The 14584-nt window shown below is 37.3% G+C and overlaps 1 protein-coding gene across 3 annotated transcripts; it reads left to right on the top strand.

Annotated features, from left to right (window-relative positions):
* Positions 1-592: 592 nt before the first annotated feature.
* Positions 593-12976, top strand: LOC113768043. Of its 3 annotated transcripts, none has more exons than XR_003468050.1 (8): positions 593-833; positions 1787-3087; positions 5187-5390; positions 7328-8144; positions 8257-9704; positions 9818-10752; positions 11619-11742; positions 11842-12976. XR_003468050.1 is itself a non-coding variant. In XM_027312270.1 (7 exons), exons 2-7 carry the CDS (start codon positions 1875-1877, stop codon positions 11646-11648), a joined length of 4647 nt encoding a protein of 1548 aa, XP_027168071.1. In that variant the 5' UTR covers positions 593-833; positions 1787-1874; the 3' UTR covers positions 11649-12976. The 3 variants fall into 3 exon arrangements, 1 of the variants encoding a protein (XP_027168071.1); XR_003468049.1 differs by having other exon boundaries at positions 11821-12976; XM_027312270.1 differs by having other exon boundaries at positions 11619-12976.
* The last annotated feature ends 1608 nt before the right edge of the window (positions 12977-14584 follow it).

Below are 14584 nucleotides of genomic sequence, written 5' to 3'. Positions count from 1 at the left end.
AGAAATTGCTTGACGGGGTCATCAAGACATCTCATGTATCGTCTGTAGATCAATTGGCTGATGTGTTTACCAAGAGTTTAAGGGGCTCTAGGGTGAAATACATTTGTAACAAGTTGGGTGCTTATGATATATATGCTCCAACTTGAGGGGGAGTGTTTAGAGAATATAAGTATTCTTGTAGATAATAAATTAGTAAGGGTATTCTTGTAAATAGTTTGTTAGGTTTGTACTTCTATAAATACTAGTTGGTCACTCATAATACAGTGACTAGATGTTTTCCTTCCAAAATACCAGTTAACAAAACTATTCACTTATTAGTTAACACAAAATGCTATCAAATGTTAAGATTTTAATATTTATAATTCAATAATTTAATAGATTCAAATTTTAAATGTTAGATTTTAATTTTATTAAATACACTTTAAATTTTTTTACTTGATTTTATAAGACACGTAAAATTTTTATTTTGAAAGTGAAACTAAGAAAAATTTTATTAATAAAATATGAGATGTGTCTCGAACGATTTTTCCTATTTTTAATTACTACCGTTGCCATGTTTCATCGGAACGGTAGCCGTAGGCTCTCGTGTATTTTCCGGAACGTTTCTCTCTGTTTGAGCATCGGAGTAGAAATATAGAATAACGCCAACATCCCACATCTACATACACACCCTACACCCTACTACACGTACTAGGGTTTGAACAATATTCCTGAACTTGGATATACCCGATTGCGATTAGAAATAAAGAAATTGGGTTCTGAAAATCGAGGGTTTCAGTTCTGGTTGTCAAGCTTATTTCACTTCGCAATCTTCGGAATCCTTTCAAGTTTTGGTAAGCTTTTTAACTTCATTCACACTCGCGAAACATTTCCTGAACTCGTTTTCTTGCTGCCGCGGACTTTTCAACGTATAATTTTGTAATGGTTGTTGCTTTTTTTTTTTTGGTCTGATGTACTTGACTACTTTTTCTGGATTCAGTTGATATACTATGGAAGCATTGTATGGATTTGCAATGCGTAATTTAATGGTAGAAGTGTTTGCTGGGGTCGATTTTGTTTTCAATTCTCAATTTTTTATGCTTTATGCATTTGAATGGGGTTTTGTTTACAGATACGGTTACTCTGATAAAGGTGCTTTTCTAGGAATTTGTTAGAAAATGCTGCGAGGACTAATGTCCATCTGATAGAACATTCTTTTTTTTTCGTCCTTGTTTTTAAGTTCTTGACCATTTCTATTGATTTTAAGTTGGCACTCGGAATTACATTTTTTGAATTTTCCTTGCTACGATGGTTCTGTTCTTGCTCTTCAATTGTCCAAGACTGGATTAGTAAAATTTTGCCACTTATGAAAAGGGAGAACGGGCCTGCTGGCATTCGAAGGAAAGTAGGTCTTTTTCCTCTACTTGGTTGGTACATTTGTCTAAGACTAGATTAGGAAATTTTTGTCATTTATGAAAAGTATGAGAATGAGCCTTCTGGCATTTGGAGGAAAAGGAGGTATATTTCTGGTAGTTGGTTGGTAAAACTATGGCTTGTTAAGTGAAGACTAAGCATCTCTGGTTCAACCAATGGATCTAGGAATGACCTTTTGTGCTTGTGTACAGGTTAAAGCTTGAGGTGCTTTGTAACATGGAGAGTTATGTGTTTTTTCCTATTTTGTGGATCACAATTAGGGTTGGGTTTTAAATTTATTTTCTTATTTTAGAATTTTTTTTTGGCAAAAAATTTGAAAGTCACTCTCATAAAACTTTTAATTGTTAATGAATTGCTCTTATTTGCTTTTCAGTGTGGATCTTGTAAGCTGTTTCCCACGGGAAGAATCCTTTAATGAAAACTCTTTGATTCATATATTTAAATCTTGTTGTCTATCTGAAATGTATGGTTCAAGGAACTATGCAACTCCAGCGGATCAAGGTCCTTATACTTCTAATCCTCCATTGCAACATTGTCCTCCTGCTCCCCCACCTGCATTCTCGCGAAGCTCTCATCTGCCTCTACCAACAGCGATTCAGCAGAGCCGTTTGCAGATTCCACTTCACGTTGGTCATCTAGGGCACCCTGTGTATCAGTATACTCCTTCTGGGACACCTCAGCAAGGACCACTTAGTCCAGTTTTGTCAAGTGGAATAAATAGTCAACCTTTCTTTGCTTTACCTCCTCCACCTGCACCTCAACCACTGCAAGTGCCTGGAAGCTCCCGAGTGCAGCTACCTTTGCAGTGGACTCATACTACTTTTTTTTCACCCACTGGACCTCCGTCAGTTTCTAGAGTGCTACCACAACCTCCTTCACAAGGACAAACACAATTTAGCAGTCAAGTTCATCAAGCCCAAGCAGGTAGCATGCAGCCACAAGTACAACCTAATCCACCAGCCTCTAGTTTGTGTACATCTCCTCCGGTTGGATCCTTTAAACACTCAATGCCACAACTTTCCACCACTGCTCCTGCTGGGCCCCCGGCACTACCACCACCACCTCCTCTTCCTTCTCCTCCTGGATCTCCACCCACTCGATCATCTTCACCACCTCCCACTTCTTTGTCTACTTTCTCAAAGAGTTGTACATTGATAGCTGTCCCAGCAGCATCTAAGCCTGCTTATCATCATGAAATTGGATCGAGAGACAATAAAAGTTCGTCCCTTGAAACATCAGATCAGGTTGGTGATGCTGTCCATGATGGAGAGGCTGGTGGTAAGTCGGTTTCTGCTTTAAGGAAGAACTTGATCTCAGATCTTCCGTCACCTCCACCTAAGCCTGCAGATGACAGAACTGTCCATAGTATTGAGGTTCTGTGTCAGTACATTGCCAAGAATGGCCCTGAATTTGAAATTTTGACTCGTCAAAAAGAGTCTGGTAATCCAGAGTTCAAATTTTTGTTTGGTGGAGAGCCAGGGAGTGAAACTGCAGTTGCTCATGAGTATTTTTTATGGACAAAAAGGAAATATCTTTTGGGATCTGGATCAGTTGAAAATCAGGGGGACCATGATCTGTTATTGAGACCTTCAGGACGGTCTGCATCTCAACTGAAAAATGCAAAAAATGTGAGTCCCTCTTACTCACCTGTGGATTCAGATATGGACATGGAAGGTTAGTGCAACTAGTTTTGGTCACTTTATATACATATATATTTCATCCTTTATTTTGTTGGATATTTTGTGACCAAACTGGCTATTTATGCCCTTCACCAGTGTATTCTTCTCCTTTTTTAACTATTTCTCTCTTTAAGTTGCACTGTAGAGTGTACTTTTGCTAGTTTTAGTTGCTTCTGCTGATAGTTATGATGGCTTATGTTATAAGAGAATACTTTAATTGGTGTCTATGCTAACAGATCTTCATGTTCCTCAATCTTACTTGTACTGGGAAATTTTGTCTAGTTGTAAACTGCATACTTGGCACTTTTTTTCTTGCTGAGTAGACATGTAAATGGTGAGGATCATCCAGAATTTCTTCTGCTTGTCTAGTTGTTACTGAACTACTGAGTTTAGGGATAATTGAGGGTATACACTTTAATTTATTGCAAATTCACGTGCTCAATAACACCTTTTGGTTAGCTGTATATTGATGTTTATTTATATGTTGTTGCAGACTTATCATATTCACCAGTAAAAAATTACCTTGTACTGGTACCAAATTATGTGAGCAATCTGTCACTTGGATATGTACATGTGTATGTATATTTCTGTCAAAGGTTGCATGTCTTGAATACAATTATATAGAGAAAATTGCTTTACAACACTTTCTGTCATTTCGAAACACAGTATGGAAAATAGAACTGATAATATCTCTGAGTTTTTTTTCCCCCTTGTCCTGAGATGGAAGCAGGAGCTGCAATTTCCTTGCTACTTTCAAAGATTCACAAAAACAAAAAGAAAAGTATTTGCAACAACTATTTACCCGAAATTTTTCTAGCAAGGAGGAGGTTTGAGGTACTTGATAGAACTGACGATAGCTCAGAGTTTTTTATTATTCGCCCTGTCTTGAGATGGAAGAAAGAGCTGCAATTTCCATGCTACCTTATTTCAAGGATTCACAAAAACAAAAAATGAAGTATTTGCAACAACTATTAACTATAAATTTGTCTAGCAAGGAGGAAGTTTGAGGGACTTGATATTCTAAGTCATGAAACTGTTGTTCTAGTCTAGATGGCAGTTAAACCAAGGAATGTGATACTTGCACATTAAAAAGAAACTAGAGGACGCTGAGATGGACAAATCCATATAAGGGCAAAAACTAATGGCGAATCTGATGACTTAAAAAGGACCTCTGCAGTCATTAACAGTGTTTTGCTTAATTTCGAGTTTTCTTGACAAATATGAAATGTACTTTAATATAGCTTGGGGCAACTGTGAGGGAAATAGTCTATTAAGTCGTGAAACTGTTACTCTAGAGTAAATGGAGTTAAAATCCAGCAATATGATACTTGCACTGGAGAAAGAGAACTAGAGGAGAATATGATGTATAAACCCAACAAGGAAGAAAACTAATGGCTAAGCTGATGATTTGGAGAGGACCTGTAGTTGTCTACTTCAGCTTGGTATTGAGCATCAGGATCAGAGTGGTAGGTATTATGTTTTCTCTTGAAGGTAGCATTGTATACTGGTTATATTGTCCTTTTTGATGGTTTGGATGGCTATCGTCTGGAGATAGTTTTCAGGGATGAAGGGTTCCTGCTGTCCCACTTGGGACTGGAATCTGGTGGTGGATCAAAAGTAAATTTTAAAAATAAATAAAAACACAAAAAAAGGTTGTTAGATGCAGTCATGCATTGGAAAATGCAGTGGTTATAAATCCCTGCTTTATGATATCTTTGATATTTATTCTTTTTATCGAATCTATTTATTCAGCTACATTTTAGTGTGATACCTTTTTGTTTTGTATTTTGATTCCATGCACTTTAGCATGCATTGTTTCTGTATAAGGATAGAAAGACAAAGTAAGCTAGGGGTCGAAACAGTTGCAGGTGGGGTTCATGTGGTGTAGAAATGTCCTAATTGATGTTAGCAAGGTTTACTTCTTAAGGTGTGGGCTGAGTGTGGACTATTCAGAACTGACTCCCACTATCCCTAGAAATTTGTTTATATTACTTGATTGGTCTACTTGCTGGCTTCATGTCAATATTCCTTGCATTATTAATCAATTGAGGGATCTTCTTTTGGGATACTGAAGCTTCTGTGCAATGTTCGTAGATGACATCACACATCCAGATGAAGAACCACAAAATTGCGCGCCTAATGAAATAAGCCATGAGACTATTCCAGTATCTAATAGACTTGATAAGTGGCAAGAATTACAGCCTTTACCGGGTATTGCAGAACATAGCCTTGCTAAGGATGCATTAGATGAGACATTAACATATTCTGGATGGCAAGTATCAGAGGAACTAATACAAGGTATACATATCTTGTGTCTGGATCTTTGTTTTATCCTTGATTTGACTTTAGATCTATCTTTTCTCACTCGTTCATATATATGCATATTTTGCTAGTCAATTTGTTTGGTTTTGAATTTATTATTATACTCTATTATTCTTTCACGTGTACCTCGTGTCTGTGTGATAATCCATTGTACTTAATGATGTTTACTAAGGTCCAATGTGTTTGAAGATTTAATTTTGCATTTGAGCTTGAGATTGATTAAAATCATTGATGAATCTCTGGTTAAAATTCACTCCATACCCAAGAGCTGTGCTGAAGTGCTTTCTATCCAAGAAATTTGAGCAAGCAGATGTATATGTGCATATTTTTTTAGTATACTGATTATCTTCTTTAAGATTTCACATAAGACATTATTATATCTTTGTTGGTCCTCCTCTCATTAGCTTACAGCTGGGTGGTTCCATCTTATACACTCGACTTTTCAGTGTTTTTACTTAAAACTGATTAATTTGAATATGTTAACCTTTTCCCTTTAATATTTTGGTTGGAAGTGCCAGTTGGGAAAATGGGCTACTTATCCATTTGGCATTTGTGTGAAGTTGAGCTACATTGTTGTTACCTTAATTCATATGGTTGAATCTCTTGCTCACATTCATAGGAGTGATGGATTGTTTTGTAACAAGTCTATCTAGCTAGTTGGACATTTTGGGATATTGATAGAGACAATGGCAGAAGTCAACTGAAGTTTATAAGAGGCATGGCAAGGATGTTTCCGAAGCCCATTTGATTTGGCATGTTTTAGAGGACTAGGAGCGTACTTGGGAGTTGGATTGAGGCTTTAGAGTCTTTTATAAAAGTTTATTTCATTGTTCATTTGTTTGTTTAATGTTTTCTGGTCTAGTATTTTAGGGGTATTCTTGCAGGAATTCTCTTTTGGTATGTTTGTATTGGTATTTTATTTTCAGTCTTAGAGTGAATGAGGAATCTTTCTGATTTGGTGGTAGTTTTCGTAGTTGGAAAATATTATTGTTTCTATCCTAGTTTGAGTAATGTACTGTAAATTGGAATAGGATTTGATCCACGAGTCCATAAATATTGTACTTCTGCATAAAGAGAAGACAGCAATTCTTACGTTAACAAAATTGTGCAGACTGATTAACTTCTTGAGATTGTGTAATGCAATCTTGTGCTGGGTGTGATGCCTAGAGGCTTCAATGAGTGGTTCCTAGAGTTTTCTAATGTTACCTCCTTCATTGCATGTTTCTGTAACTTCCTTTTATTTCGTGTTCTGATTTTATTTATTTTTTGTTCTCGCTATATTTTCCTACAACACTGTGACTTTCTCAGAGTTCTAAGCCCTCGAAAAGAGCTATTTATAAGTGCTTGGCCTGCCAAGTTTTGGTGCTGCATCAGATATGATATTCTAGTTTGCATAATTTTACTGATAAAGTGATGGAAAACAAGGTAGGGGAAGAGAGGAAATGTGGGTAGAAAGGGAGTGAGTAGAGAGATGAGGTAATGGGAGGCAATATATGCTGGGTTTGTCAATGAGTGAATAAACAACTTATTAGAGGACGTATGTGCCTTGCCTATTAATTAGAGGACAATATGAAATTGTTAAGATTTCATTCTCTTAAAATGAAATATGGATCCTAAAACAACCAAATCCTATATATTACTTGAAACAAATTCTGAGATGTACAAAAATTTTAGAATGAAGGTTAAATTTTTCCACATTATTTTTTTTAATCTTTTTTCAGGCCTCTTATTACCTCCATTAGATGATGGATTTATTCCAATCTGATCTCAATTATCAAACTCTAAACTTTGATTCATAGCTTGCTCAGAATGGAGTGGTCATCCACTCTTCTTTTGTTGTCAATGTAATATGAGGATGGGCTTTCGCTTGAATGAAGAGTTTTATTCTCAAACTTTTTCCCTTCAATGCACAGGTGCTGGAATTTCTCCCGACCAAAATCGATCCATAATAAGAAAGTCTGTTACCAAACTTGGTGGCTTGATTGCAAGTTCCTCTGGAGATGTTGAAAACTTGTCAACCTCTAATGTGACAAAGACTTCTGAACTGCTTGAAGTCATAAGCCAAACTAATACATCAGCCCATCTGGCGGAGGTTAGGTTGGAAAAGCTTCCCACTCAGCTGGTCACCCAAGGTGATAGTCCTTTCACACTCTTGCAGGATTATGCCTCCAACGAAAGTTCTGATGATGAGGCTCATCTGGTACCTACCACAGCTGCCCTATCTGTTAAAAAGGACTCTGTACCTCTTGATACAGATTTCAAGGTTGACTGGGGCGCAGATCTTGGGGCTAAGAGTGCTTTGGAGTCTCACAAGGGGCTTGAGCAGCTGCCTCAATCATCTATTTTGAAACCAGAAAGTGTTGTAGTGGAGGCTGAGATGCCATATACAACTGGAAAACCAGAGGATTTTGTTGATAATACTTATGGGAATCAAGAATCTCCTAAAGGTGGTATTCCACAGAGGGAATACCAACAAAAAGTTTTTCTGATAGATGATGCTTATTTCGAAAAGCAAAAAGTTGCAAAGAGCTTTTCTTCTACATCAAAGCTTGATAAATTTGGAAGGTTGATTAAAGCAGGTGCTAGTGACAGTGAATCTGATGGTTCACCTTGCTTTAGTCGTCGCCAAGGTAAAAGAAGTAGAAATAGGAGCAGAAGTCGATCTCCTCATGATACCAGGTGGAGGAGAAGTCCATGGAGAAGAAGGGAAAAGCGTGGCCGGTCTCGTAGGTATGCATAAATTTTACTTGTCCGACTTATATCTAGGTAATGTTTTTCCTCTATTGTATCATGAATTATGGGATGTATGAAATTTCAATATCTGCTGCTGATTGCTCTGTAGCTTGTCTCCAAAGAGACGACGGAGTAGGAGCAGATCACCTTTATTTCAACATGGTGAGGATAAAATGAGAAGGGACAAGAGTCACCGTTCAGAATGCTTTGACTTCATTAGAGGCAAGTGTTACCGTGGAGCATCCTGTCGATATCTGCACTGTGAGGACAAGAGTGATAGATCAAGATCTTATAAGAGGAAGGAACAATTTCAAGATCTGCCATATAGTTCAAGGAGTTCTGATCTCCATGAAAAAACTGAAATTCCTTACAAGAAGTTATCTCGGGAGCATGATGGAGGCAGGATTCAACAGTTGAAGCCTCAAAAAGTTAAAGCTAATACTGATGGAAAAAAGCATACGAATAAGGAGATGAATGAAGCTGTGACATGTTTTCCTGATAAAAGTGGTCCTGTGGAGCCTCTGGTCAACCCAATTCTGGAGGCTAACATCGAAAAGATCCCTGACATTGCTGCCCATTGCAGGCTCTCTCCGTCCAAGAATTTGGATGTCCATCAATCTCAAGGTAATTCTTCTGATCAGTTTTTACGGAATGCTGATTACCAGCATCAACAGAGGGATACTTCTTGTCATCCCAAATGTTCACCTGTCCACGCATCAGCTTCTGACCCAAGCCCCCATCTGATGGACAAAAGTTGTGTGAATGAGGAGGGTGCCAATGAATCACGTGTTACTTTGAGTACTATGAATGAAACTTTGCCATGTCAGAGTGTTTCATCTCAACCTATGGTACATAAGGAGTCAATTTCATCAGATCATCGTTCCCATTTGCCACCGTCCTTTGCCTTGGTCTCTCAGGATACAAGTTCCTCATTCAATCAAGAGATGCCGAGAGACTATAATCTGATTTCACCTGCTGGGGTATTTCCCTCTCATTCTTCATCCGTTGACAGTCATCATCTTTATCAGCCTTCGGTTTGTCACTCTCATTCTCAATTTCCTTTTCCACCAAACCCAACCTGGAGTTCTGTTCCACCACCATCAGCACTGTATCATCATCCTCCACCACCTTCTGCATTTGTCAGTGATAGGAATTTAACACCTGGACCATATACAGCTTCTTCAGCACACACGATGCAGAATATGCTGCCTCGAACAAATGATTTCTCTTCTCAGACCTCTGCCAGGCCTTTCTTAACTGAATTCCCTATTTCTAGTGTTGGAAAGAATCAGGTATATCCTCCAATGCAGGAGCCAAATCGACCTCCAGATCAGTTGAATGACCTCCATCCGAGGACATTTCCTGTAAGCCAGCCAAGTCAGTCACATGGACGTACTGGCCTGGTTGGGGAAGGTCAATTTACTGGACAGCCTGTTCCTGGTTTATATTCTTCGAACTCATTTGATAAGGACAAGAAGCACTCTCAGACCATGCCCTTTTCAAGGGAATCACCACTGAAGAGGGCCCAAGCATTTCCTAGTGACACTTTGCCACCAGGTGAAATTCCTACCATTATTCTGCCAATTTTTTTTAACAATATATTGGGGAAACATTTTTTTTTTATTTTATTTTAAATTGGGGAAGCATTCTTATGTGTCGGTACCCTGCAGTTGACGGTGTTTCTTCTATTCATCATGAGCATGGAAATCTCAGTTCTACTATGCCAAGCTACACAACTGATTTTCTTGACAGGAATCAGCCATCTGTTTTGTCTGACTTTGGTATATCAAGAATATCAGACCGATTTAATCCTTATGCATCCACTTTTGACCAGCCACTGAGCTCGAAATTTAGCTGCAGTAGTTTACTCCAGGAAAGGGACAGGCCATTTGGTAATCAGTTGGGTGCTGCGCACAGCTTCAGCCAAGTCCCAGTTGGTGGGAGAGATATTGCAAATCGTGGCTCAGGAAATTTGATGTCTTCACAAAATTCTGCTCAGCCTCTAGATGGGATTTCACCACGGCCTGGTGATGGCCAGTATGATCCTATCTATGATAGTATTGAGCCATCTTTAAATTCAGTCAGGAAATCCAATTATGGTCAAAAGCATGAGATAACAGATGAATCTGATGTTATTGTGAGGTCCAGTGGGTCTAATAAGTCATTGGATAAGAAAGAACACAAGCTTAAAGGGGCTGTATGTGATGAAGAAATTGGATCCTTAGAGAATGATGAGTACGGGGAGACAGCAGATGGAGAAGTGGGTGCTGTTGAAAATGGAAGCCCAAGTAATTTGAATGATGCTGCAGAGACTGCTGCAGGAGAGGTTGAGATTGATCAGGTGAAGGCACCTGGGAAAAGCAAGAAGAGCAAGGATTCCAGATCAATGAAGCTGTTCAAAGTTGCCCTTGCAGATTTTGTGAAGGAAGTTCTGAAGCCGTCGTGGCGCCAGGGCAGTATGAGTAAAGAGGCATTTAAGACTATTGTCAAGAAAACTGTTGACAGGGTGTCTGGAGCTATGAAAAGCCACCATATCCCCAAATCTCAAGCAAAGATTGATCACTACATTGACTCATCACAAAGAAAATTGACTAAGCTCGTGATGGTATGTCCCTTGCTGTTATTTGATGATATTGAATATTTGTACTGTCAATGGCAAATATTGAATCTTTATTTTTGTTTGAAGGGGACTGGGGGAGGAATTGCCATCTGGAAAGTCCAATAATAGTTTTCTTTCTTCAAATTGATTGTTGGGAGGATAGTTTACTTTTTAGGTTGGTAAACTTACAAGAATTAACTCAGGATTGAAGTAAATGGATAGTGAAATAATGTATTGTAGGTTAGTAAAATTATGCTTGGTTTTATCCTTTAGGAGGTGAAGTCGTGAAAAATACTACATTGATTTGACCATGTTAGTATACCCTTTTACTTTTAGATCTCACTGGGTTAGAGCATCCGAATTAGGACTGATGCTTGTGTTAAATGTTAAAGCAAGTAATGCATTTTCTTCAATGCTAAGCTGTGTTCATGAGTTCATTGATTCAATTTGTTCGGCACTTGACCATGAAAATTAGTATATTCCAGCTTACATCAGCTTATTTCCTTTCTATAGTTTGCTGTTTCTTCCAGAATATACGGATTTCAGATGCTGTGTGTCTCTTTGGCATCTATTTTCTTGTTAAAAGATGTAACATGCTTATGACTAAGAGTTAGTATTTGTATCTGTACCTTTTCTTGGACATTATTAAGTTACAAAGTTTACCAATAATAGTTCTCCTTGTGTTGATATCTGTGGAGTTGTGTAGGTGGTTAAATGTATGATTGGTGTTTAAAGAATTTAGGATTTCCAATATTTTGTTCAAATCTAATATGTGCATGTGTATGTTCTGTCTTTGGCCTTCATTATTCAATCAGATAATTTGTCTCTTTTGTGTTAATTCATGCCATTGTTTGTCTAATCTTATTCTGTAGGGCTATGTGGACAAGTATGTCAAGGTATAAATCCATATAAGACGCGGTTTGGACAAGTATGTCAAGGTATAGATCCGTGAGGTGTGGTCTGGACTGGCAATGGCAGAAATTTTGCTCCTGCTCTGTAAGAATTGTGATTTATCAGTTTAATTTTACGGTTAAACCTTTGATTTGAGCTTTAGGGTAGATATGAATGTGACAGACTATTGGTGGGAACCTGTAGTGCCATTTTGGGGAGATGGAGCTATGTGCCTAAATCTTCTGTGGTATCCATTATCGTTGTCGCTTGTGGAATGCGGAATCTCTGCTTTCATGTGAGTGTGATGGAGGGGTGTTTGAAAAAACTTTCAGAGCCAGTGGTACAAATAATTGAGTTGGTCAGGTGTGTAGCCTTGGGACGCCTGGTTGATTCCTAACATGAAACATCTATAAACAAAGTCTCTCCAGGATTCGCGTATAGCCAAACGTATTTCTCATGTACATCTTTGATGTTTCCATTAGTTGAAAATTAGGTTTCACAAAGGTAAAAAGTTTGTTAACTTCTCTGAATCTGTTATTTTATGAAGACTGATAAACGGGTATAGAGATTGTTGCAATTAGATTTGATCAGATGCTGCTTTTGTAGTGTGTCAATTTGCTTCGTTTAAGGTTACGAGGTGTATCCATATGGCCGAGGCGATAGAAGAAGATAGCTGACAATGAAGTAGAGATAATTCCAGCAGTTCAATCAAGAGCCATACTTTTGCACTTGTATCTGGGTGCCTGTTCAAAGAAGAAAATTTACTGCTGTATTTACTTTCGGATGAGAGCATGACCTAGTTGTCTAATTGGATGATCCTGGTGCTCTTTCCAGAGTTTCTAATGAAGAATTAATGGTTACTTTGCATATGTGAAACCAGGGTGATGGTGGATGAATTACTGGAAATATCTGGAACAGGAATTGATCAAAGCTGGGTCGTGTCTGTGTGATCTGGAATTGCACGAAATATGCTGAAAAGAACTGGTCTGGAAAGAATGGTTGGTGCGGTAGTCGGGATGGGAGTGTTTGTCAACTTACATATGCGCTATGTTGCTGCTAGTTGCAACTTAAAGAAAGGTTTAGGGACCGTTCATATCCCTTCCTTCCTTTTCCTTCCTACTCTGCGAAGGAGTACAGTTAACATAAAGAATGCAATGAGTAAGAATTGGTGGTTGGCTTTGGGCAAGATTTTGCAATAAATTATACTCCTAGAGCCCAATTAGTTTTCTTTTCTTACAGGTGTCTCTGTTTTTCTTTTCTTTCGAGTTTATGAGTTTGTAGAAGGTCTAACTGTCCTGTGTATGCTTTATTACATATTAGAGATTCTCTATTCTCTCCCTGTGTTTCTGTGCATGCTTTTCTTGGATGGCTGGAGTTAGGGTACACATTTTTATTTTTTATTTTTTTTGGTGGATGCTAGTGGGGAGGAGGAAGCTTGGAGGAATGTAGTGTGAATCAAGATCTCATTGTATGACTGAGGATCAGATTCCCTCAATCTTATTTATTAAAAAAAAGATAAATGAATTCAGTGATGACTTTCGTTTGTTCAACATTTCGGACTATGTAACGCATGGTGCATACGTCTTGTTCAAAAAACTTAAGGTGTGTTTGGGTACTTCACGTTTGGGCTATACTTGAGAAAATGTTTACAGTTGTTATTATATATACACACATTTTATATAAGGGTGGCTCCAACGGCATTGAGTGGAATGTGTATTACACTCCATTCAACGCTGCTCCATTGGAGAAGTTTAATGAGCATTACACGTATCATATTAATGATGCATGTAATGCTTTGTTGATTGGGTCCAGTTGTGGGCTTTTTCTATTTTTTTTATCAAATCAATTAGACCATTGTTTGATGATCGTTGCTCACTTTTTTTCCTTTTTATTAAAAAAAATTTGCTTGAAGTCCTAAATTTTTTCTATAAATAAGGGATACTTTCTTTTCATTTCTCACCCTCATATTTCTTCATTTCTCATACTCTATGACTCATTTCTTTCAACCACTTAAACAATTCCTCAAAGTGTTCTTATTTTCTCATTATGGATGAAAATTTTAATAGTTTTAGGAATATGTTTAATGCTTCAAACATAGAAAATTCATCATCTTCCCAAAATCAAAACCAACAAAATTTTCAAAATTACCCCAAATTTTCATTTTTTGGTATTCCACCAAAAATAATTACTAAAAATATTAATATTTTTGAGGGACAGAAAAATATATATTATTGAAAATCATAAATTAATAATATTTTAGAAAATAAAAAATCTAAAAGGTAAAAAATTAATGAAAGTTAATAATTTATTTTTCAAAAAATGTGATTATTTTAAAAAATTAATCTTATTTATTTATGAGAGATTAGAGATGTGCATTATAAAAATAAATATTTGATTTGATTGTGGGATTATGTTATTAAACTGTATTGAGTGTAATCCATTGTGAATGAAAGTGTAATAAAAGTGGAAATAGTAGAATGCTGACCTGGCATGTAAATTATATTTTAAAGAGTGTAAACCACTACGAATACCCTAACAAGAAAGAGAGGTTTAGTTCTTTGTCTTCTTTCTTGCCACATGACTTCCTAATAACTTGACAAGTGGAATGACGGTAATATTTCTTACTCCCTTGCATATTTTTTTTTTGTTCCTTTGTTCATGCCAAATCAAACAAGTCTAATCCTTATGTCGTTCTTTTTTAAGCCATTGGGTTTTCTATCTAAGACATGGGAGTTTATTGTAACATCTCAATTTTTTAACACGTGGCATAGCTCTTGTTTGAGGAAGTTGTGATTTTTTTTTCATTTTTTATTTCCCCACTTCTGCTTTGATGAGTCAAGATAGAATATCTACTGTATGAGTTAAGACAGAAGATTTTCACTACAGATCATATGCTTAACCATATGGATTTTTACTGCTTTTATGTGTTGTCTTATTTATGACTATA

The sequence above is a fragment of the Coffea eugenioides genome, chromosome 4 (assembly GCF_003713205.1).
Source record: "Coffea eugenioides isolate CCC68of chromosome 4, Ceug_1.0, whole genome shotgun sequence".
NCBI lineage: Eukaryota > Viridiplantae > Streptophyta > Magnoliopsida > Gentianales > Rubiaceae > Coffea > Coffea eugenioides.
This window is presented reverse-complemented; position numbering and strand designations above follow the sequence as displayed.